Source organism: Gorilla gorilla, chromosome 5 (genome assembly GCF_029281585.2).
Source record: "Gorilla gorilla gorilla isolate KB3781 chromosome 5, NHGRI_mGorGor1-v2.1_pri, whole genome shotgun sequence".
In the NCBI taxonomy this organism is placed as follows: domain Eukaryota; kingdom Metazoa; phylum Chordata; class Mammalia; order Primates; family Hominidae; genus Gorilla; species Gorilla gorilla.
Window position 1 is genome coordinate 178,618,180 of NC_073229.2, and position 26,398 is coordinate 178,644,577.

A 26,398-nucleotide genomic window follows, 5' to 3' on the forward strand; every position below is an offset into this window, starting at 1 on the left:
ACAACTTCTTCTCTACCATCTTCTCCATTCCTACTAGCTCTGTTCGTGATCTAACGTGTGATTAAGGTGTGCCAGAGACACAAAATCAAAGCCATCTTATTGACTTGGGTCAATTAAGAGACAACCTAAGAAATATAGTTCACAGTTTTCCTAAGGCATTTTTAAATAAGCTCATAAGCAAGATCAAGTTAAATACAACTTGCCAGCAAAAATTCCTGTTCCTGCATTTCTTCTCGTAAAAAAGATAACATGTTTAAATGATTTGCCTTGGGTGAATAATAAACAACAAATAATCTCAGAGGTATACCAGTGCACATAAGCACTCTAGGCCCATAGATTCATGACAGGTACTTCATTTAACCCCAAGTCTAGGTAGCATCATTTAACACATGTATCAATTCCAACTCTGTTCACTTCTCAACCTCCTTCAGCCTTCAAAACACAGCTGCCCATGCCTTGGTGTTCAGTAAGCTAGGGCCTCACTGACTTGGCAAAGAACACAGGTTACAGTCATACTTATCTTTTTTTTTTTTTTTTTTGAGATGGTGTCTCGCTCTGTCGCCCAGGCTGGAGCGCAGTGGCATGATCTCGGCTCACTGCAAGCTCCACCTCCTGGGTTCATGCCATTCTCCTGCCTCAGCCTCCCAAGTAGCTGGGACTACAGGCACCCGCTACCACACCCAGCTAATTTTTTGTATTTTTAGTAAAGACGGTGTTTCACCATGTTAGCCAGGATGGTCTCGATATCCTGACCTCGTGATCCGCCTGCCTCGGCCTCCCAAAGTGCTGAGATTACAGGCGTGATGGGATTACAGGTGTAAGCCATTGCACCCGGCCACAGTCATACTTATCCTTATTGGTTATTCTTACTGGTTATTCTCAATCACACCCTCTCGACCAGTACTGGCCAACAGAACTCTATGCATAGATGAAAATGTTCTTTATCTGTGCTGTCCAATATCGTAGCCACTAGCCACATGGAGCTTCTGAGCACTTGAAGTGTTGCTAGTACAACCGAGGAACTGAATTTTATTTTATTTTAGTTGATTTTCATTTAGACAGTCACATTGGGTAACAGCTATCCTACTGAAAAGAGCAGCTCTATAATCGGTCTCAGGTACCCTCTACCCAGAGAGAGGAAGAAAAATTGGGTACAGATTCTAATTCAATCTTGGAAAGTCGTCCTGGTCTCATCATATAATACAAATCACTCTCCTAAGCCACGACTGCCAGCCAAAGTCAATGTTCACAAAGGATGGTTTCTCTCATTGCTCTCTAACCATGACCAGCTAATTTGTGAGCCACTGCTCACCAGTTTTGGAATCTTCATTAATAGCTGTTTCCTATATTAGGTTCCTGTCCATCTATCTGCCCCTCTCTTTACATTGATACTTTCCAGTGGTTTTGTTTCTCCCCTCCCCTTTCCTTACTTTTAATTATATTCATTTCCTGTCTATCATAAAATCAACATCCACTAAACTAAGTTTACATAGAAACCTCTTTTATAACACCAAGGCCAACTGCATTTACACATTAACTGCCCTGGAGATGGTCTGTTCCAAGCATCACCAATTTATATATCCAAAGATCTATATGCTATAAATGGATTAAAAAGACAGTATAATTAATATATGAATTATAATGAGAATATTCAAAAAGGAAATTATATCAAGACTAAAGACATTTTGGTAAAACTCACTAAAATAATCCACACTCTTTTGTGAACCCCTAAGTGACCCCCCCTGTCCAATGTAGTCACTGGCACAGAGCAGATCCAGAATGAGTCTGAGGTCAAAGCTTGGTCTACAAAGGAAATTAGAAGGAAATTGTAGGAGATAAAACACAGCTTTAGGTTCTGGCATTTGTCCAGCTTTGTTCATTTTAGCCTAATGCTGTAAGAGGTAGAGAAGAGGAAAAAGCAAAGAGAATGCCCAGAGGCAGCTGTTAACGTTTATCATCCCACTTGATGCACGTGATGCGTCTCTAGCTGACCGTTCCTGCCTCTCTTATTTTGGATTTCCAAGTAAATTTACCTGTCCTCAAAGTATTACTGCAAAGTGAAAGAGACAATTTGCAAAACATCAAGCAGAAAAGACGGAAAAGCCATGTTCCCAGAAAGTATAATAAAAGTAAACTCAAACACGTTTGCACAAAAAAAAAAAAAAGAAAATACAGTTTCGGTAATAAACAGGATGCTTAGATGTCTGGGCAGTGCAAAACACACAATAGTACACAGCCACATCTAAGGTGAGCATTACTGTACAGATGGGAAAAACAGACACCACCGTTTCCCCGGAGGTCACAGAGGGAGTAGCATGTAGCAGAGCCAGGATTAGAATGCAAATTCCTGCTTCCCAGACCCGTGCTCAGACTACTTGGCCATAGCGTCTCCCAGGCGGCAGCTCATTTATCAACTACAAATAATTTCCCCATTACTTTCCTAAACAAGAGCAGCACATCTCAGAGCAGAAGACAAGGCTCTGTCCATTTTAAGAAGAAGAATACACACAATGCAGCAAGTGTTATATAATCAACAGTATGCAGACCAGCGACGGCAAAATCATCAGCAGCACATTCTTTCCCACCATTCTCAGTGATGTAATTGTATATACCCCTGGCTGGGGTTCAGGGCATTACTAACCCAGCCTGAATGCTGTCGAGTTTGTCCAAATCCTGACAGTTAAGTAAACTGCATCTTTAGCCTGGCACCGGGACAGGCAGACTTGAATCCCACCCACACTAACTAATTTATAAACAAAATGTCCTTACAGGTGTTTTTGGCCCACACCTAACGAAGCTACCCATGTGATTCTAGTGTCAGGACCCAGCAGGATTTTACTCATTCATGTTAAAGCCAAAACCCATCATCTACAAAATGTAATGAAGGCCACATTTTTTTCCCATTTTATAGGTCATGTCAAGTGCAAATATCAGTTATTTAAATATCACAAATATCTGTGAAACTCAACCGCTTTTTATAGTAACAAAACCAGACATGAAAATCAGAACCTATTTCTCACTTCAATTTAGAAGATGACATTTTCTCTTCTTTTTTGAGACAGGTTCTCACTCTGTCACCCAGGCTAGAGTGCAGTGGTGCGATCTCTGCTCACTGCAGCCTCCACCTCCCAGGCTCAGGTGATTCTCTGACCTCAGCCTCCTGAATATCTGCGACTATAGGTGCGTGCTAGCCACACCTGGCTAACTTTTGGTATTTCTAATAGAGACAGGGTTTTGCTGCGTTGCCCAGGCTGGTCTCAAACTCCTGGACTCAAGCAATCCACCCGCCTTGGCCTCCCAGAGTGCTGGGATTACAGGCATGAGCCACTGCGCCTGGCCAGAAGGTGACATTTTCATTCAGGAGTATTTCCATCATTTTTTCCTTATAAAAGAAAATTAGACTAATACAGAGATTTTCTGAAAAAGACAAACTCTTTCTGTAAAGGACAAGTTAATAAATATTTTAGGCTTTGGGGGAACCATGTGGTCCCGTTCCAACCACTCAATTCTGTCACTGTCGCAAGAAAGCAGTCACAAACACGTAAGTGAATGGACATGGTTGTGTTCCTATAAAACTTTATTTACAAAAATAGATAGTGGGCCAGATTTAACTTGCAGGCCATAGTTTGCCAACCCTTAATGTAGAAAATAACTTCTTTTTTCCCCTTCCTATAGTATCTTCAGCTCATGTTTTATTTTGATGGAGCATTAAGGAAACAGTGATATGCTAAATCACAAACAACGACGGCTTAAGAGAACAAGGCTCTAAAGAACGTCATCACGGTACAGACCGTCTTTTCCTGAACTAACCAGTGCACAGAGAAGGTCCACAGCCTCCAACACAAGCTCCTGGTGTCCGATCCGTGTGACCCCCAGCTCCTCCAGGTCCTGATGGGAAATCTGCAGCAGCTGCTCGCCGTTGATCTTCTCTCGTTCAAACTTGTGGACATATTGTTGCAGGCAGTCATCCAACCCTGCCAAAAACAATCAGAAGTCCCATTATTGCCATTTTGTTCCTTTACCCCCCTCCCCCCCGCAAACTGCCCACATGTCAAATCAATCTCAGCAATCAACAATTATGATGCCACTATCTGGTTATCTATGTGAGGCCTATTGCACCTGATGGGCACTTTTGCATGACACGTCAAACAGGTTTTCAAGGGCAGCTTAACATTCTCAAGTGATCCAACAGAATTTTATGATAGTTACCTTCTCATTCCCTGTAAACTAAAGGAATAAACACCAAACCCCTGTTGACTTAAAACGCTAATTATCTAGACCAGACATGTTCTCTGTTTGCTAAGCAACCCTTCTTTTGGGACATCATCCCTCCCATCCCACGTAATCCCAGGGAGCTTGCCAGTCAAGATGCCTTGCCACAGTGGGTGGCACATGGCCAGGTCTCCCGTAGTGCTCTATACACCAGCCAGTCATAGGTTTAGGGATGGACATGTGACTCAAGCAGAACCAATCAGAATCTTCCTTGATATTTGATATATGGACACAAGAACTGAGAAGCTCTTTCTTACTTTCCAACCAGAAGTCACAAGATAAACCTTGGCAATGCTGGCAGTCATTTTTCTCATCAGTTTTCTGAGAATAAATCCATTTGAGAAAGAGAGAGAGAAAATGCCCCCAATAATATCCTATATGCCCCGGATCTAACCTTGCTTAATAAAGATACTTCTAGCCCTAGAATATTTCACTTAAGTTTAAATAAGTTTTCTTTTTAGATTAAGCTTGTTTGTGTCGAATCTCTGTCCCTTGCAACTGAAAAAGTTCTGATAAATACAGACTCTAAAGGAGACAGGTATCAGCAGTGGTACCACATAGAAAGGCATGGTAAATGGGTTCGCTTACGGGAATTTTTCCAGGTCAAACACTATGGCCAAAAGTGCCGTATTTTAATGCTTGTATATAATGACTAAAACGAGTAAGCCAAATAGAACTTGAGAATTCTTATTCCTGTACAGAGAACTTGTTTTAATAATTTTACTGGAATAACATTTTACCCTGAATCAATTGATCTATTGAAGCCTAATAATAAAAGTCACCTTAGTGTTTTAAAAGACTTAGTGATTTAAAAGTGTTTTAAAAGTTATATAAACTCAATCCTAACACAAAGAGTGAACACTCAATTTAACGGGAAAAGTATGTAGAAAGCATGCTGCTGCCCCTCCCCACCAAACACACACGCACACACACGCACACATGCACACACACGTGCACACTCGTGCACACACACAATTTATTTCATTTAATCCTCACAAAACCTGTGTCAGTGGGTATTTCTCTGAGCTAGAAAAGGCCCTGCACTTACTTTTTGTAATACTAAAGTCTACGGATATTACAATCTGATGTGTGAGGCTAAACTACATCTCTGCCCTACAAATGTTCACCATTTGCCTCCTAATAAGATACAGGAAGAAGAGTAGTTTTCTGATAACCATTTGGGGCTATTAAATATAGGAAGAGGAAGTAATAAAAAAAACTGTGGTAACCATTTGGAACCCAACTCATCCTCCCTGAAAAGACATCTGTCTAGCCCAGGGGCTAGACACTATGCAGCAAGTGAGGCTAGGGATATTGATATAAACCCAGCTCTGCTCTGACAGCCTTGAGCTACAGGTGGCCTTCGTGGCACACGAGTCAGGCAGGCAGTGGAGGCCAGGCAAGTCGACAGGTGTTGAGACCAACACCCTACCTGGGCTGCAAATGCAACCTCAGCACCAGGACACTCAGAGTCAATCGTCTGCGGGGGAGGCAGTATCTATCTGTAGCAGGCAACCATGACAAGGGACAAGATTGAAGGACAGCCTCCTAACTATTTTGTTGATGAAAGAATTAAGGCTCACGGAGGATACATAACCTGTCCACAGTCATACAGCTGGTCAGATGCCAAGAGAAGGGCTGATGCACACATCATCAAGGGTCTGTTGGACACAGCCTCGCTCTTCTGCATTTTCTCACAAACACGAGATTATAACCCAGGATTACAAAAATTCTTCTCCAACAACTTCTTAAATCAGCAGTAAGGTCTAACAACAAGACAGTTATTAAAATAGAATTACAGAATCTTAGAGACACTTAAAAGGCATTTCAGATCTCACTGAGTACAAAAAATTGAGAAAGCACAGACAAAACAGAAATTACTGTGAAGTTTACCCAGAATCACTTAGCCAGTTCTAAGCCTGATCATGATTTTCTCTTCTCTCTTGGGACGCTGTCTTCCCTAGCCTTTTTTAAGCTTTAAAAAGAATTTTTTGTTTTAATTCGTCATACAAGTTTAGGACAACTATGTTATACATTTAAAGCCTGTTGTGGCTAAACTGTGTCCCCACAAAATTCGTATGTTACAGTCCCTGGAATGTACTTGGAGAGAGAATCCCTAAAGAAGGAATTAAGTTCAAATGACATCGTTAAGGTGGGCTCAATCCATATGACTCGTGTCCTTATTAGAAGAGGAGATTACGACACAGACACACACAGAAGAAAGATACGTGAAGACATGGAAAAGACGGTCATTGTAAACCAAGGAGAGAGGCCTCAGAAGAAACCTACCCTGCTGACACCTCGATCTCAGACTTCTAGCCTCCAAAATGGTGATGAGGTAAATTTCTGTTGTTCCGGCCTCCCAGTCTACGGAACTTTGTTATGGCAGCCGAAGCAACATAATACAAATATAATAACATTTCCTTTCATATTAATCCACACGTGATGGACTCTCTTAAACAAGGCCCAGTCAGGTGATGTTTACTGTGCTGAACAAGCTCACTGCTCATAATACAAAGCATTAACACTGAGAGATTCACATTTGTTTTCATGTACAGCATAAATCAGTCCATTAAAACTAAAGTGAAAAAGTATATTGGATGTTCCTTAAGCTTCATTCCTGAATGCTAAGGAGAAATAAAGATGAGGCCAGATCATTTCTCTTTTAATGAACCGAAAAATTCACAGAAGGAGTAGGATTTCAGAAGTAGCTTTAGAACAGTAAGGAAATGTTTGGAGCACTGAAAAGGTTGAGATGGGAGGAATGGTGAGGGTTCTAGACAGCATGCAGGCGACAAATGATTAGAGATTGAGAATTGAAGAATACAGAGCATTTCTCTGAGAAACTAACCAGAATCTCCTTGAGGATTATGAGAGAATAGAAGCATTGTAACCTCAAATAATCACAAGTTCCCTGAGATGTAGAATTATCAAGCAGAAAAATCACATTACTGCCCACATAAGAATAGAATGTATTGTAGCCTGAAGACTTTGTCCTCAAGGCACACATATATTGAATATGCTAGGTTTTAAATAGTGTCGCCCCCCAGAGTTTTATTATTCCAATACATTATGACCTATTGTTTGGCAGTCCTATTGTTTAGAATACAATTAAACATTTATAAACAGCTAAATTAAACTATTACGCAGTCCCACAAAGGAGGGAAAAGCCTCAATTTCTAGTAAACTGATCTAATAGTCTTAGAATTTGCAATAAACCATATTCTTTTACTTATTTGTCAGATGGATCTATCTGCCAGTTTCTTGCTTCAAGCAATTTACAGAAAGTCTAGCAGGACCAAGAGAAACACATAATTCAGTAAAATTAGATTAAACACATTCCATTTATACAAATTAAACACGTAATTAAATGTGAAGGAAAAAGAGAAGAAACTCTCACAGAAAGGGAGCCACAGGGCCCAGACCTACTCTATTGTCACGAAATCTGGCCGCATATAATCCTAAACCTTCAAGGAAATCCCAAATGCAAGATGAAAACACACACACACACACACACACACACACACACACACACACACACACACACACACACAGATAAGAGCCCGCAATCCAATACCAGTCTCCCTTCTTACTGATCGGGTAACCTGGGGCAAGTTACTCAGCTGTCTCATTTGTAAAATGAGAATACTAATACTACCCACTACATAGAACTGTAATGAAAATTTAATGTTAATGTTTATAAAGAACTTAAAACACCATGGAACACATAGTAAATACTCTGTACATTTAGTTAAATTTTAAAATGTGATTTATTCAGGTCCTCAATTTTCTAAATGTTCAGAATAAAAGTTGCTGGCTGGGCATGCTGGCTTACTCCTATAATTCTAGCACTTTGGGAGGCCAAGGCAAAAGGACTGCTTGAGGCCAGAAGTTTGAGACCAGCCTGGACAACATAGCAAGACCCCATCTCTATTAACAGAAAAAATGTGTTGTTTGTTTGTTTGAGACAGGGTCTCACTGCAGTACAGCAGCACGATCATAGCTCACTGCAGCCTTGAACACCTGGGCTCAAGTGATGATCCTGCCTTAGCCTCCCAAGTAGCTGGGACTACAGGTGTGTGCCACCACACCCAACTAACTTTTTGTTTTTTCGTAGAAACGAGGTCTCCCTATGTTGCCCAGGCTGGTCTTGAACTCCTGGGCTCAAGCTATTCTCCTGCCTTAGCCTCCCAAAGTGCTAGGATTACAAGTGTGAGCCACTATACCTGGCAGAAAAAAAATAATAATAATAATAATAAAATTTTTGAAAGAGAATAAAAGTTGCTAAAGAGACACAGAAACTCCCAAATGCTTAGGTGGCTATGTTATTACCTTTCCCAGAAAGTGTTCCCAAATGTGAGAGCCTGCAATCATCATTGGTTTCACCTAAAAAATTTTTATGATTTATATCAGAACGTAAGTATCACAAAAGCAGTGACTTTGGCCGGGCACAGTGGCTCACATCTGTAATCCCAGCACTTTGGGAGGCCAAGGAGGGTGGATCACTTGAGGTCAGGAGTTCGAGACGAGCCTGGCCAACATGGTGAAACCCCATCTCTACTAAAAATACAAAAAAAAAAAAATTAGCCAGGCATGGTGGCAGGCACCTGTAATCCCAGCTACTCGGGATGCTGAGGCAGGAGAATCAGTTGAACCTGGGAGGCAGAGGTTGCAGTGAGCCGAGATCATGCCATTGCACTCCAGCCTCCATTTCAAAAAACCAAAAAAAAAAAAATAGTGATTTTGTTTTGTTCACTACTTCCTCCACTGGTGTGGAGAACATTGCTGGTGGTTCAATAAATATTTGTAAAATAAACACATGAGGCAAGAAGAAAGACAAAGAGCTCCAAATAAATATTAATATCACACCAATGCACAGAAGTCATCTGCTTTTATTTTCTTTCCTTTTTTTTTTTCAGACAGGGTTTCTTTCACTCTTGTCAATTCTCCTGCCTCAGCCTCCCAAGTAGCTGGGATTATAGGCACCCGCCAACACGTCCAGCTAATTTTTGTATTTTTAGTAGAGACAGGGTTTCACCATGTTGGCCAGGCTGGTCTCGAACTCCTGACCTCAAGCAATCCACCTGCCTCGACCTCCCAAAGTGCCAGGATTATAGGCATGAGCCACCATGCCTGGCCTGCTTTTATTTTCTTATACAAATAAGCAACTAAACTAGTGATTGTTATATCAGTTACAGATATTTGCTGCACATTTCAACATTTCAAGATTAAAGGAGGTCATTTCTACACAAAGAGAAATATCATAAACAAAATAAAACTCCAAGCCTCTCAGTATCAGTCTTTGACAAGATACCTGCCTTGTACTAAGAATTTTTATTAATTAATTAATCTCCCCTAAGTGTAGAAAGGATTATATACATGAAGACTAAGAAGTTAGAGTAAATGCCCCAATGCAAAAAAAAACAAACAAAAAACAAAAACAACAACAACAAAAAAAAACTATGGCTATTCTCATTTTCTGTAAAAGAGTAAAATCAGATGATGAACTAGGTCCCAGAAAGCAAATGGTCATCATGACCACTTTAGTGGAAAGTGTCCCACAGACCACACCTTCTGTGGCTTTGCTTCCAGCTTAGCAAGCTCAAGTTGGCAGAAGCTACAATTCTTCAAATACAGGAGCCCAGAGTGGTTCTTCCAACATTTTGCATTGAGTACTTTCACCTGAGTTGGGTTTTGTGCTTTCAGATTGTTTTTTGTTTTCTGGGTTTTTGTTTTGTTTTGTTTTGTTTTTTAATGATTAAATTCAGAAATCAGTTTAGCTAAAGCTTGTAGACTCTCATCTCACTGAAGACTTTTAAGAATCACAAGTGACATGTGCCAGGCGCGGTGGCTCACGTCTGTGATCCCAGCACTTTGAAAGGCCAAGGAGGGTGGATCACTTGAGGTCAGGAGTTCGAGACGAGCCTGGCCAACATGGTGAAACACCATCTCTACTAAAAATACAAAAAAAAAAAAAAAAAAAAATAGCTGGGCTTGGTGGTGGGCCCCTGTATTCTCAGCTACTCGGGATGCTGAGGCAGGAGAATCAGTTGAACCTGGGAGATGGAGGTTGCAGTGAGCTGAGATCATGCCATTGCACTCCAGCCTAGGTGACAAGAATGAAACTCTGTCTCAAAAAAAAAAAAAAAAAAAAAAAAAGTGACATGTGATGCAAAAATTTGCTCCAACAGGATTTTGGTAGACTATGCTCTTCCACGAGGAGAATCATCACAGACTCACACAAATTCAATTTAATTCAACAAACTTTAGGAAGCAACTACTACATGTAAGATACTCTCTACTGGAAATCGACCTCCATTACAAAGGAGACGGGGTTCAGGGGTAGGTCAGCTTATTATTATCTGAACCAGAGGGAAGGAAACAGGATTTGGGGGGTACATTTACACCTGACCACAATATTCTCAGAATTCCCAATACTTTGAAAAACATTAAATGGTAAAGACCTGACATCAAAGCTCCTTAGCCTTCCCGACTTACTGACACCACTGGCCAGTATATTATAACTTCCCCCAAACATGACATGTTGCTAAGAACAAAAAGACAGCTTTCAAACAGAAGCGTGACATGTTTTGGCTTCTATGTGAGCATAGTATGATTAATGGAGGGAGCAAGGCTGATGTCAGGGCATGCCAAAAGCCAGAAAGGTGGTCTACTGGTAGGCCTCCGAGTGCCCTTTCGTGAGATGAGTCACCCAGTTACATCACTTGGAAATGCCTTTCTTCTGTCGCTCGTTTTGTTGATGTCTGTAGGCCTTAATTTTCAGGACTAGTTGATAAAGAGTTGATTTAAATATAGCAATTTGAGGTTGTTCAATAATACTATGTTTGAAACCCAGGAGTGGGCCAGATGCAGTGGCTCACACCTGTAATTCCAGCACTTTGGGAGGCCAAGGTGGGTGGATCACCTGAGGTCAGGAGTTCGAGAACAGCCTGGCCAACATAGTGAAACCCTGTCTCTACTAAAAATGCAAACAGCCGGGTGTGGTGGCCTGTAATCCCAGCTACAAGCGTTCTCTGCATCCTGTTCTGTCATTTGTCTCTGCAGAGTATCCCTTCACCATGTCCCCTTCTGCTCGTGGTCACTGTCACAGCTGAACTTATGTCTTGCCCGGATTTCTGCAATAACCTAGAAAGTGGCGGCCATGCTCACTCCCTTCTTCCTCTTAATTCATCCTCTATCATTCCATCTGAGCAAAACCATCCTGTCCTTTACAGATCCCAGTCCATTAGCTCAACACAGCATCTCAAGTCCTTTGGGACCCGTCCTCTTCCAAACCTCCCTGCAGTCCCATCATCCTGTAACTCACCCTACTGGTGAGGACACAGTAAGCACCTGTTCTGCTGAGTTTCTCCAAAAGTAACAAAAATGTCACGCACAGGTTGGCAAAAACAGCACCCAGGCCAAATCCTGCCAGCTGCCTGTTTCTGCAAACAAAGTCTGAATGGAACACAGCCATGACTCCTTGGTTTACAGATTGCTTCTGGCTGCTTTTGTACTACAATGGCAGAGTTGAATAGCTGTGATAGAGACCGTATGGCTCTCCCATAGAGCCTAAAATATTTAGTACCTGGCCCAGGTTTACAGGCCCCTGGTATAACTGACAGCAGCGATGAGTACAGAGTGATGATGACCTCTGCCGACCAGAAAAATAGACTCCACCAGTCTAGTCTGGAATTAAGGGAATGTGAGTTTTTCTTTTTTTGTTGTATTTTTTAAGGAATCATTTCATACAGTTACACTGAATTTAAAAGCATAGAAAATGTTACCCCCCCCCTCCCCTAATGAAAGACCTGAATGTTTTAGGAGGTTCCTTACAACTTTTAAGCCACTTTATTATTTTCTTTTTGTCAGTTCTCTTGAGGCATAATTTATAGACATTAAAAGTCACCAATTTCCAGGGTACAACTCAGTGAGCTTTGACAAATAGGCAGTCATTCAACCACACTACAATCATGATAGAAACATTCCTATCACCCCCCAAAAAAGTTCCCTCGGGACCCTTTGCTGCCTACTCCCTCCCTACAGCCCCATCCCCAGCTGCCACTAATCTGATTTCTACCTAAATGAGCCCAATTTCTCCTCCTGGCTGTACTCCCTGTCCTGCCCCAGTAACACTGGCTAACTCACTTAGTTCTGGTTCTCAGGCTTCCCATCAGTGGATTAGCAGGCTTCCATTAGAACTGACACCCACGCACACTACTAATTGCAGCTCTGATTTTACCAGTCATCCTTCGAGGTTTGTGGTTAAATTTAATTTGAAGAACGGGGACCATGATGAAACATAATGTCTGAAAACTGGATTGGAAAGCTGCCGTGCTTCTTTCAGGTCTAAAGATCCATAGTTCCAACATATGTCTGAGCTACTCAGAAGTTACCTTTACTTACAAGAGCAGAGAATGAAAAAGGAAATAAGCTGCCCAGAAACTTAAGTCCTAAATATCCTCAAAGCTACAAAAGAAAGAAAAAGAAAGAAAGAAGAAAAAAAGAAAGAGAAAGAAGAAAAAGAAAGAGAGAGAGAAAGAAAGAGAAGAAAGAGAGAAAGAAAGAAAGGAAAGAAAGAAAGACTAGCAAATGAATGAACTTGGTCTTGAGAAAAACCATATAAAGACGATGCATGTAACTCGGGTTTTGACCCTGATCAGAGCTGTGAGCTGGGACTGCTGCTCCCTTGGAAGCAGGGGCCATGTGAAATCCAAACACATAATAAAGATCCAGCCACCAAGAACCCTGGGAAGCCCAACTTACAACCAGCAAAGTTCTTTCACTTTGTTTCTGAAATGGAATGACTGATTTTGAGGATAAGGGACACCCCACTGGCCATTTTTTGGGGTACCAAGCTGAAAGAACAGTAATGCAGAAGAGAAAATAAAAGTTGAGGCTCTTACCCATTTGGGAAAAGCTGATCTACACATTGCTGAAGAGCTACCAAATACGTAGTAATGAGCCCACAGCTTCAATTTCTTACAAAAGGCAAAAACAGGTGGAATGGAAGGACAGTCAACCCTAAAGCGCTTTCTTGTTCCCAAAGCAAACTCAACTTTCTTGTTAGTAACCAATGTTCTCTAAGACTTAGGTCACCCTGAAGACATCGGAAGACGTAACCAAGGAATAAACACACTTTGAGTTTCACGACATAAGTAGAAGACATATTATTTAAACAAAATTTGGAACTAGCAAACACATCCATGCCAGGATAATTTAAGAAAGTAGTAAAAATAGAAGGAATACCTTAGCTCAAGGATTCAAGTTAACCAGAAAACAACAGTCAGACGGGCTGCCCTCATTTGAGGTTTCTGAATGGGTAAGTAATGTGTCCCAGCTGAAAACATTAACCAGGAACCCCTGGCTCTCAAGTTGTAGGGCTCCCAAGCCTACGCTGCCTCAACCCCAACCCCAACAGATTCTGTACAACTTCTGACCACTGTGAAATGGACCCAGCCTGCCCCCACCCCCTCCTGGGACCCTGAGCTGCTGAAAAAGTCTAGCCATGGAGGGAGAAGCACCCAGAGCAGGGACAGGCGAAAGAACAGAAGTTGGTATTATCTGAAAGCATTTTTGGAGGGAGAAGTTTATGCTGATCTAAATCACAAACAAAACCGACATGCAAATCTTAAGTCAATTGAAGAGATCATCAGAATTTAGAATATAATGGCAGCCCTCAATATTCTCCTTTGAGTCCTCCTTCCTTGCTCCTTCCTCAAAAAACAATGTATGAGGAGCTTGAAAGATAATACTGAGGGCAGGGAAGAAACACAACATTGACTTATATGTTTGAAGGTGTGTGTGCGTGCATGTGTGTGTACAAGCATATACCTATATCTCACAGCAGACATTAAAAATGCAAAATGAGAGATTCTAAAGACAAAAACACAACTGTGGGGATGAACACAAAACCTACGCAATACTCTGGTAAACATGTACTTTCCAAGGTTGTTTGTTGTAATTCAGTAACCAAACCATTGTATCCAATTTTGTAACAGACCTTGGACCAAACAAGGGGAGGGGAGGGGAAGAGAGAAGCCACATATGAAACAGAAGAAAGGAATGCATTTTACCCAGGAAGCTGTACTTTTTGCCTCCTCTAGTGCAGCCTACTTTGCCAAAACCGTAAATTCAATTTGGTCTAAAAACCAAACACCGGCAAAACTATCCTCAGTTCATGCTTACGCTGAATGAAGGGTAGAATTAACTAGCTCCCCTGCCACACAGCAAGTTTATGTTTTTAGCACGGGGGAGAACCAACTCCGCACAGAGACATGCAGTGGCCGCGACAGCTGCACCCATTGCTTGAGTGTCAAGTTGGGCAAGTTCTACCGTATGGAGGTGAGCACATCCATCACTTCTGCTCTACCTGAGCTGTCAGGATTTCCATGGAAAAACCATTCAGCCAACCCTCTCCCAACACTGCCATCATCATTTCAAAGTGCGTGGTCCAAACAGCCAGGTCTTGTATTAAATTAAAACCCTGCATGAATAGGGGGCGGCTTGATTTACAAAGTTCCCACCCACACAGTGGCTCATGGATCCCTGCAGTGACCCCACGGAGGGTGCTGGCCGGGTTATCATCATCTCCAGTTTATTGGTAAGGAAAGCAAATACCAGAGACTATCAGGAAAAAGGCAAAGCTAAGACAGAACCCGGACCTCAACTGGGCACCTAGATCCTTGTGGGGTCTGAGGCGGTCAATGAAGAAATAAGTGGAGGGGAAGACAATTAAGTACGTTAATGTGCAGAGTCCATTACTGAGTACTTACTATGTTTTTAGCACCACGGGATGCATTGTGGAAATGGCATAATTTATAGTTGCTGTTCAAGTAGCTGAAGATTAAACAATTGTAAAATAAGCAAGAAGAAGCTCTGCACCAACTATACAGGCCAGGAGAAACAGTATGGCCTGTGGAGCCAGAAGGCCTGGATTCAGCTCTACCACTTCCCAGCTGTGTGACCTTGTGCAAATTACTTAACCTCTCTGTGCCTCACTTTCCTCATCTACAAAATGGACAGGACAGCAGTCCCTATAACTCATGGGATTAACTGGATGATTAAATGTGTTAAAATGTGTAAATGAGTTAATATTCTTAAAGCACTTACAAAAATTACCAGGTATATAGTAAGCGCTATTATTTAAAAAATAAAAGAAACTGGGGCTCAGCTTATAAGTAACTGGCCTAAAGTCACACAACCAATAACAGGCAGAGTCAGGATTTAAAGCCATTTCCCAGAATTGTGAAAGGAGAGCATGAACCCAGCATGGGCTTGTGAGATTTGGATGTTTGATGGCAGGAATCTGATATTATCCGCAACCGATGCCTTTTACTTCCTGAAGTGGCAGGAGGTGGAGGCAGGAGAGGGTGCTCCGACACAAGGAGGCTGGAAAAGGGCCGAAACAGCTGGGGACAGCCGCCTGGGACAATGGAGCAGGTTTGCCAGGCAGCATTAAAGTCTTTCTAAAATGTTTTAATAGCAGCTTTATTGAGACATAATACATATACCATACAATTCGCCTATTTAAAGTAAACAATTCAGCGGGTTTTAGAATATCCACAGAGCTGTGCAACCCTAACCACAATCAATTTTAGAATTGTTAACACCCCCTCACCAAAGAAAATTCTGTACCCATTAGAAGTCCCTCCCCCCGAAATTATACAATAACGTTTTATAAGTTCCCCCCACCCTGTCAGTGTTCTTTCGGGTGAACCTGTCTGACCCTCAACCCTAAGCAACTACTAATCTACTTTCTGTCTCTATGGATTTGCCTGGATGTTTCACATAATGGATCCTGCACATTTCACATAAACAGAATCATACAGTATGTGGTTTTTGTGTGATTGGCTTCTTTGGCTTCTTTCACTTAGTATCATGTTTTTGAGGTTCCTTAAAGCCTTCTTAATGCACAACTTCAATGCTCTTCCCTTGCTCCAAGCCCTGCTGGCTTCCCACTGCACTGGGGATAAAATCTACAGCCAAAAAGGTCCAGTGTGATCTTCCTGAAGGCATCTCCATCTCCGGCCACATTCTCCCCTAACCACTATGCTGGATGCTGGCCAAGCACCTCGGGCTCCTATCTCGAGGCCTTTCCCTGTGAGGTCCCATCTACCTAGAATGGCTTAGTCTCAGCTCCCTTCACATCTGCAGGGAGGCTTCAGCTGGCCACGGTATATGAAAGAGCCCAGCATTCTGTTATTCGCTGTGCCCTCCACAAGCCTTTCCAAACCTGTGACTGTTTATGTGTTCATTATGCTGCAGTGAGCCCCCTGCCTCCCCGCCACAGAGGGCCAGGACCATGCATGGCCGCATTATTTACCATTTCGCCACCTGCACTGCCCAGCACAGAGGAAGCACTTTGGGATTGGTTGAATGAAAGAGAAAAAAAGGAAGGAAAAGTCCAGCTGAGGTTGAAGACTGCAGTTTGGAGATGCATAAATCAATAAAGTTGTATAATTTCCCCCCACCCTGTCAGTATTCTTTCCGGTGAACCTGTCTGACCCTCATCTTCTCACCTTTTTCTTCTTTTTTTTTTTTTTTTTTTGAGACGGAGTCTCGCTCTGTCGCCCAGGTTGGAGTGCAGTGGCACAATCTTGGCCTCAGCCTCCTGAGTAGCTGGGACTACAGGCGCCCGCCACCACGCCCGGCTAATTTTTTGTATTTTTAGTAGAAACGGGGTTTCACCGTGTTAGCCAGGATGGTCTTGAGATATCTCCTGACCTTGTGATCGGCCCGCCTCGGCCTCCCAAAGTGCTGGGATTACAGGCGTGAGCCACCGCGCCCGGCTTCACCTTTCTTTCATATACACATCACCAAATATTTATTATGCAACCCACTGGCACATGGGCTGGGGGTATTCACCGTGGGAAATGAGAAAAAGAAGATCCCAACCCTGCAGCCTGCAGTACGGCAGGGGAAGAATCCTTCGAGTTCTTCAACACAAAATTCCCACAAGTTTGCTATGCTCGCGGCTTCACGGGATGCCAGCCCTGGTTACCAGAATGACTTAACTGAAGCTTTCTCTTGTTCTCCAGAAAATCCAGTTTTCACTACACTCTAGGGGCCAAGACAACATTCCCCAGATCCTATGCTGCTTGATATGAATCTCTAGGGTCCTCTCATCTTACAGAGTCACCTTTTTGCTGTGCTGAGGGAAGAGTATCTAGGCCTCTGGCTCTGGCTCTCATGAGCTAAGCGACCTCAATCAGATCACTTGGCTTCTTCACTGCAGTGTAAAATGCAGGAGCTGGGAAGGTGACCCTGTGGTTCCCACTGGCCCTGCGTTGCTATGATTCTGTACTTCTTAAGGTGCTGTGTTTTTTCCCATCATCAAACTAATCAGGCACCATCTTCAAGCCAAACCCCCCGTAGCAGAAAGTCCTCTAATAGCAAAGCCAGCTCCCATCAACAGGGCAGGAATTGGCACTATTTGTGTACAGTTAACTGACATGTGCAAAAGTAGTGTTTCTGAGGTTAATACATGATAAGATCATACGAGGCCAGAATTAAGAGAAGAACTGTAAAGCACTGTTATACTTCTTCGTTTTGTTTCATGCTTAATAAAACAGTTGTGTGCATCGTGCATCTGATATACAGAAAACCAGATCCTGGGTTGGCTCAGCTGGGACTGACTGTTAGGGTGGAGGGTGAAAGCCTCCCTGTGATCACTGCACATTGTCACAGCAGGGACAGCAGTGCCCCCTCTGCTGTCCTTCCCACAGAGGGCAAGAGCAGGCAATGCCACTGAGGTTCTCAAAAGGAAAAAAAATTCTACTCTCGGAAACATTCACACTAACATACAATTCACATCGTGGATTTAGGAAGCACGCTAAAGAAAGTCAAAGGCCTGGGCGGGGTGCAGTGACTCACACCTGTAATCCCAGCCCTTTGGGAGGCCGAGGCCTGCGGATCATGAGGTCAGGAGATTGAGACCATCCTGGCCAACATGGTGAAACCCCATCTCTACTAAAATACAAAAAATTAGCCATGCGTTGTGGTGCTCACCTGTAATCCCAGCTACTCGGGAGGCTGAGGCAAGGGAATCGCTTGAACCCGAGAGGTGGAGGTTGCAGTGAGCCGAGATTGCACCACTGCACTCCAGCCTGGCGACAGAGCAAGACTCTGTCTCAGAAAAAAAAAAGGAAAAAGAAAAAAGAAAAAAAGAAAGTCAAAGGCCTTAGTGAGCCATAAAGCCCAGGCCACCAGTGCGCTCTCAAGAGGGACGTCATGGCATAGGAGGGAGAGAGCAGGGGAAAACTTCAAAGTGGTCTGTGGGCCCAGCACCGTGGCTCACACCTGTAATCCCAGCACTTTGGGAAGCCAAGGCGGGTGGATCAAGAGGTCAGGAGTTCGAGACCAGCCTGGCCAACATGGTGAAACCCTGTCTCTACTAAAGATACAAAAAATTAGCCGAGTATGGTGGCAGGCACCTGTAATCCCAGCTACTTGGGAGGCTGAGGCAGAAGAATTGCTTGAACCTGGGAGGCGGAGGTTGCAGTGAGCTGCGATCGTGCCATTGCACTCCAGCCTGGGCGACTGGGCAAGATTCTGTCAAAAAAAAAAAAAGTGGTCTGTGTTTGGTGAATGAATACAAGAGTTTCCATCTTCAGATCTGCAAAATTGACAGCTTAAATAAAATTCTAAAGTCTTTAATGCAAAATACAATAGGGTCGATCTATCTTACCAAATATTATGGTTAAGAAGAACTCAAATTTCCTCTAATATTCAAAAGAATCTACTAAAATTTGGGAAAATGCACATATAAAATTACACGTATAATTACAGAAAACAGGTAAATGTCACTTTCTGCATGGCAGGTACTTTCTAAGACTTAATATATATATGTATATAAAACCCCTTAAGTCTCCTAGCATCCCCTCATATGTGTACTATAACTGTCCCACCTGGAGCTGAGGAACTGAGGCACCCAGAGGGAGGTGACTTGCTCACAGCCTCGCCGAGCCTGGCTCACACCAGGGGACTCACATTCTCACTGCCAGATGCTACCCCCATCCTCCAACACAGAAACGTTCACAGATGTCTCTTTAGCTGATCTCTGGAAAGTACAGTTTTATATAACAGGAAATTATACACATCATTTAAGCTAACTTAGCTTACTGTCTGTGACTGCCATCAGAAATGTTCATGGCCATGTAGATATAAATGGCTCTCCCACCTGGATGGGTCAGACGAGAAAATACTTTTAACTTAAAGACATTATCAGAAGCCAGTATGTGATGAGTTGGGTAGCCCAAGTTTCTAAATAACACTCAAAAATACAGATGAGGGGGATTCTGTATATTCTTTCTAGGAAATCTGGATGGAATTCTTTTCTAGTGCTTTCATGTTTGAATGTATCTCTAGAAACTGGTCCTCCAGGCCGGTAGTGACCTAAGCAGCCATATGCAATTGACTGCCTCCAAAGGATGAAACACTTGTGGAATTCACAAACTCTCTACCTATATGTTCCAAATTTATTTTGAAAAAACTTTAGAAAATGGCAAGTTATCCCTTGCTGGGACCAAATAACAATATGGTACTTTAGGCTGTGTACTTCAAGTTTTCTGTGTGCCATTCACATTTCAGAAATAGACAAAAGCAGGGAGAGAGAAACAGTACTACAGAAAGAGAAAATGTCAAGTAGTTGTCAGCACAGGTCACCATGTACCTGTATATCCTAAGGGCTCCAGAAACAAAATACCTGTCTAGTGGCTTGTAAGTAGAGAAGGGCCAGTTCCCTTGGCTCATGTACGGACTTGTGTTTCACCACAAAAACAAAAACAAAGGAAGCGCCTGCCCCACAGAAACACGCACAAGCATGAGCAGCAATACTGGCAAAATTTTGGAAATATTGTAAACCCTGACTGAGGGTTCACACTCCCAGAGTCCAGGACCCAGCCTTGGCCCTTATGGAAACAACTAGGTGATCCCTTAAAGAAAACATGTTGGGGATGGGGGGATGTGGGGAGGGGAAGGATGAGTGAAAAAAGACCTCTTGAGCTATTGTCCTCCAATTGCTTTTTTGGTTTTTGCTTTGTTTTTGAGACAGGGTCTAGCTCTGTCGCTCAGGCTAGAGTGCAGTGGCGCAATCATGGCTCACTGCAGCCTCCACCTCCCAGGCTCAAATGATCCTCCTGCCTCATCCTCCCGAGTAGCTGGGACTACAGGTGCACACCATCAAGCCCAGCTAATTTTTTTGTTTTTTTTTTATAGAGACAGGGTCTCGATATGTTGTCCAGGCTTGCTCAAACTCCTGGGCTCAAGTGATCCACCCACCTCAGCCTCCCAAAGTGCTGGGATTACAGGAGTGAGCCCGGCCCACCTGTATTTTTTTATGGAAGAGAAGAAAATGTGGGAGTACCACTCCAAGGAAGAGAGCTAAGCAAAGAGAAAACAAACACGGCAGGCAGGCAGGAGGCAGCAAAGAGGGAGGCAAAACTTTGGGGAAGAGGAAAAGCAGATTAGATGGCCACTGTTTCCAGTTAGAGCCCTCAAATGGCCTCCACAGCCATTCCCAAGAGCAGTCTTTAAGTAAAACAACAGCTACTGAAACCTTTCCCATGGAACCACCGACCGCGTCCTCCCCAGATACCCGCCGGGAGTAGAGATACTTTAATCACCTCCATCCCTCATGGCCTGTTTCTTGTTTTGGAGAGGCACGGCGCTGCCAACAATATAAAAGCTTTCTGCTTGGGAGTCCTAAAAGAATGACACTTTCCCCAAAACAAAGAATTTATTCCATCTAAACCAACTTATATTTATTTAGCCAGGACATACATCAACTAGATGCTACTACTATGTAACACTCCCCGATGGAGGGCTTACAGATGCCTTCAGGGGTTCTCACGATACACACTGTCAACAGGTGGTCCTGAAGAGCACCAACAACTGGAGACGCCATCTTCTGCTTACGATCGCCACAGCTGTTTAGTGACTTAAGCAAGAAGCATAGGTCATATTCCTAAGAGGTAACTCCTTGAAGTGATTTTGCACAAGGCTTACGCCTTGATGGGAAAATCACACGTTAGAATGACAGTCTTCTATTGAAAAATAAGTATTTAATTTCAAGTTTATTTTCATAACATTTTACTTATATACATATACCATATAAGTATGTAAAGTACGTGGTTAGACCCATTATAAATATATATATATATATATCATTTTTGTTTGTCTGTTTTGAGATGGAGTCTCGCTCTTGTCGCCCAGGCTGGAGTACAATGGCGCAATCTCGGCTCACTGCAACCTCCGCCTCCTGGGTTCAAGTGATTCTCCTGCCTCAGCCTCCTGAGTAGCTGGGATTACAGGCGCCCACTACCACGCCCGGCTAAATTTTGTACTTTTAGTAGAGACAGAGTTTTGCCATTTTGACCAGGCTGGTCTCAAACTCCTGACCTCAGGTGATTTGCCTGTCTCAGCCTCCCAAAGTGCTGGGATTACAGGCATGAGCCACCACGCCTAGGCTTTTTTTTTTCTTTTTTTTCTTTTTTTTTTTTTTTTGAGACAGGGTCTTACTCTGTCGCCCAGGCTGGAGTACAGTGGTTCGATCTTGGCTCACTGCAGCCTCCACCTCTTGGGTTCAAGCGACTCTCCTGCCTCAGCCTCCTCCCAAGCAGCCAGGATTATAAGCAGGCACCATCACACCCAGCTAATTTTTGTACTTTTAGTAGAAATGAGGTTTCATCATGTTGGCCAGGCTGGTCTTGAACTCTTGGCCTCAAGCAGTCCACCCTCCTTGATCTCCCAAAGGGCTGGGATTACAGGCATGAGCCACTGCACCCAGCCCATATATATTTTATACACACACATACACACACACACACACACCCCATGACCATCTAACCTAAAAAAGTCCACCTTTGTATCGCAGTCACTTCTATCATACTGCCTTTTAAATTTTTTCCTTCTGAAGACAACACTTTTTGAAATTACCGACTCTATTAGGATAATGGCTTCCTGTCTGTCACCTCCTCTAAAACATCTGCACTGTAGCATTAGGGATCTCATCTGTCTTATTACCTGCAGTATCTCCACCTCCTAGAACAGATTCTAGGAGGCACTTAGTAAATAACTACTGAATGAATGAAGAACGAACGCCTCCCCACACACCAAAGCAACAGGAAGCCATTATGGAAAAATTCAAATAGAGCGGACACAGAGTCAGACAACTTGGGCTTAAGAACCAGCTTGACTTCCTAATTTCCTCTATGTGTAGAGAAGTTGCTTAATCCCTAGACCTCAGTTTCCTCAGCTTTAAACTAAGATAGGGTGGGCATAAAGGCTCATGCCTGTAATCCCAACACTTTGGGAGGCTAAAGTGGGAGGATCGCTTGAGCCCAGGACTTAGAGGCTGCAGTGAGCTAAGATTGTGCCACTGCACTCCAGCCTGGCCAACAGAGCAAGGCCTCATCTCTAAATAAAGAAAGAAAGAAAATACGAAGTACTGTGTTTGACAGTTCTTTGCAAATTAAAGAGTACTTTATTATTGCTGTTAATGACATCTTGAGTCAATATTTATACTGGCATCAAAGAAAAAATTCATTAGCATAAATCCTTAAATAAGCAAGTTAATCTGGCAAGACTGAACTTTCTCATCTTCAACCCCATTTTGCAACTGATTGGCTACCTCTCAAGTGTGTGACAGTTTGTTTACAAATAATAGAAAGAAAGTATAAAGACCAGGGTTCAGGTCCCTACTCTACCACCCAACTTTAAGCCCTCCTCCCTCATCATCATCACATATGAATAATAAATATATGAATAATCCAGAGACCTCAGAGTGCTACTGTGAAGATAAAAACCTAATATTACACTTTGTCCAGCCAGTTGGAGCTTGCTCACGTCAGCCTACAATAGGATTTTGGCACCAAAGGCTACGTGGGCACCATTAGGAAAAGCACCATCCTATTAAACAGTGGGACGATGACACCAGTCCCATTCCATTGGCAACGCTAGACAACACCTCCACAAAAAGCCTTCTATCACCAGTCATGTGTTCTTTTGCTACCAGATCTTTCTTACTAAGATGTAATTCACGTACCACAAAATTTGCTCTTTTAAAGTGTACAATTCAGTGGATTTTAGTATTTTCACAAGGTTATGCAACAATCACCACTATCTACAGCTGACCCTTGAACTACCTTGGGGTTAGGCGTGCCAACCCCCTCATAGTAAAAAATCCATGTGTAACATTTGACTTTCCCAAAGCTTAACTGCTAATAGCCTACTGTTGACCAGAAGTTTTACAGATAACATAAAGTCTATTAACACACAGATTTATATCTACATATATTTTATGCATTCATGACATACCTTTTTCTTAATTTTTTTGATATTTTGAGACTACAGAGTTTTTTCAAATTGTTGCAAATCTCCAAAAAATTTTCCAATACGTTTACTGAAAAAAAAATCTACTTATAAGTGGACCTGTGAAGTTCAAACCTACGTTGTTCAAGGGTCAACTGTAAGTTGAGAACATTTCCATCACCCCAAAAAGAAACCCTACCCACCAGCCATCATTCTTTATTTCCTATTCTCCCAACCCCTGTAATCAAGAACCTACTTTCTTTCCTTTTTTTTTTTTTTTTTTTTTTTTTTGGGACAGAGTCTCACTCCATTGCCCAGGCTGGAGTGCAGTGGTGCAATCTCAGCTGACTGCAACCTCTGCCTCCCAGGTTCAAGCAATCCTCCCACCTTCAGCCTCCCAAGTAGCTGGGACTACAGACGCAAGCCACCATGCCCAGCTAATTTTGTATTTGTAGAGACAGGGTTTCACCATGTTGTCCAGGCTGGTCTCAAATTCCTAAGTTCAGGAACTCCACCTGCCTTGGCCTCCCAAAGTGCTGAGAACGAATGTACTTTCTATCTGTATGATTTGCCTGTTCTGAATATTTCATATAAATCATTTCATACAATATGCAACCTTTTATCTTTGTCTTATTTCATATATCATCAGGTGATCAAGGTTTATCTATGTTGCAGCCTGCACCAGTACTTCAGTCCTCTTCATGGCTGACTAATATTCCATTGTATAGCTATACCACATTTTTATCCATTCATCAGTTGATGGACACTTGGGTTTGTTTCCTCTTTTTGGCTATTATAAATAATGTTGCTATGAACATTCACGTATAGGTTTTTAGGTGAATGTACGTTCTCAGTTCTCTTGGGGATATACCTAGGAGTGGAACTGTTGAGTCATGTGGTAACTCTTGAACATTTTGAGGAACTGCCAAACTGTTTCCCAGAGGAGCTGCACCATGTTACATTCCTGCCAGCAATTTATGAAGATTCCAATTTCTTCACATCTTCACCAACACTAGTTATCATCCATCGTTTTTAGTATAGCCATAATAGTGGGTAAGAAGTAGTGTATTATTGTGTTATCAGATTTTAACATCCAAATTTTAAGTAGGTCCTCAGAAACAGAAACTAAATACCAGACAGTGGAAGAAAAAAAATCCATATTACGCCAAGACAGTATTCCCAAACTTCAGTCATTCAGTCATTCAAGTACTACCCTCATGATTTTACCAAATCTGAGTGTCATTTCTACTATTATTTACTTGTTTAACAAATCAATTCATTTTTAATTTCATTTTTATAAGAACCTTTAAGTCACTGCTATAAATATGTGTCGCTTGCCATAAATAGAAATATCATGAATGCACACTTTGGGAGGCTGAGGCAGGCAGATCACTTGAGGTCAAGAGTTCGAGACCAGCCTGGCCAACATGGTGAAACCCCATCTCTACTAAAAATATAAAAAGTAGCCAGGCATGGTGGCACAGAGGCATGCAATCCCAGCTACTCGGGAGTCTGAGGCAGGAGAATTGCTTGAATCCAGGAGGCGGAGGTTGCAGTGAGCCAAGATCGCATCATTGCACTCCAGCCAGGGCAACAAAGCAAGACTCCCTCTCAATACATAAATAACATGAATATAAATATGAAAGCAAAGCAAACTTAGCTAGATGGAACTGTCTCCCAGGGCCTGCTTATTCATGCTAAAAGAAAAATTTGCAAATAAAAGGTGCTGGAAAAATGACAGCTACAGAGAGAATCTTTCCTTGACCTCATCAAACAGACTGGACAGCAAGGTGCTGGAACCATCAGTGACACAGTAGTTCCCTGTCACGTTTGTGTCTCTTATAATGTAATCTCTTTACTATCCCAGGCACCTCACTTTGAGAGACCCTGCCATAACGCTTCAGGAAATGCCAGTCCTGAAATAGAAGTCCAGTTCCATAGTGGCCATAATACTGTGGGTTTTGATGGACAATTCTCTACATAGCCCATTACACTTGGCTGAGGGTGTCCCTACTTCATGGTAACAAACCTTGTTCAGCAAATTTCCAATAAGTCTGCCCATTCTCTAGCTGCAAGCACCTGGCTTTTCAAGTTTCAACAAAAACAACTTTCAGAGCAAATATACGTAATACAAATTAAAATAAAGAGCACCTGCCCTGGGCAGGCAAGCCCAGACAGCGCTATCCATAATGTGACAAAGTGCCTGGATGGGCTTTACTGACAGAACTGGCCCCAAGTATAATTAAAAAAAAACACACACACACAATGCACTGGTTGTGCTTAAATACAATTCAGCCTCCCTCACCCAGCCCAACACACGTACTATTTATAGTGAGATAAAAGCAGCCAGTGACAGCATATTTGGATGCCTCCAGATTTTAAGAATAATTATCATCTGTCATCATCCAAGCTTAATAAAATACTAAATAGTATATTACATTAAAAGAAAAGGAGTGATGATTAAATCTGAAGTATTCCACTGCCTCTGTACCTGGGTACTCCTCCTGGGCCCTCAGATCTCTGCTCACACGTCCTTTTCACTGGGAACACTTCCCTGGCCCTCAACTCTAAATCCCCCTTATTTCGTATCTCGGGATACCTTTCATTTCCCTTCCTAGCACATCTCGCTATGTAGTTTACTCTATGGATGGCTGGTGTCTGTCTCCCAACAACAAACCCCATGAAAACAAAAACCACGACTGTTTTGGTCCACATCATGCCGCCAACAGCTACAACAGTTCTTGGGACAGAGGAGATATTCAAGAATTATTTGCTGAATGGATGAGTTCAGAGGATGTCAAAATTGTATAAATTT

At 42.5% G+C, this 26,398-nt stretch overlaps 1 protein-coding gene across 4 annotated transcripts in view; it reads right to left on the reverse strand.

Moving 5' to 3' along the window:
* The window catches only part of CNKSR3 (CNKSR family member 3), a 104,458-nt gene that overhangs the window by 40,600 nt on the left and 37,460 nt on the right, over positions 1–26,398 (reverse strand). For all 4 annotated transcript variants that reach the window (XM_019029777.4, XM_031012190.3, XM_055391077.2 and 1 more), the window contains exon 2: positions 3,811–3,974. In XM_019029777.4, coding sequence (XP_018885322.2) covers positions 3,811–3,974 — 164 coding nt within the window. The remainder of the gene's footprint in view (positions 1–3,810; positions 3,975–26,398) is intronic.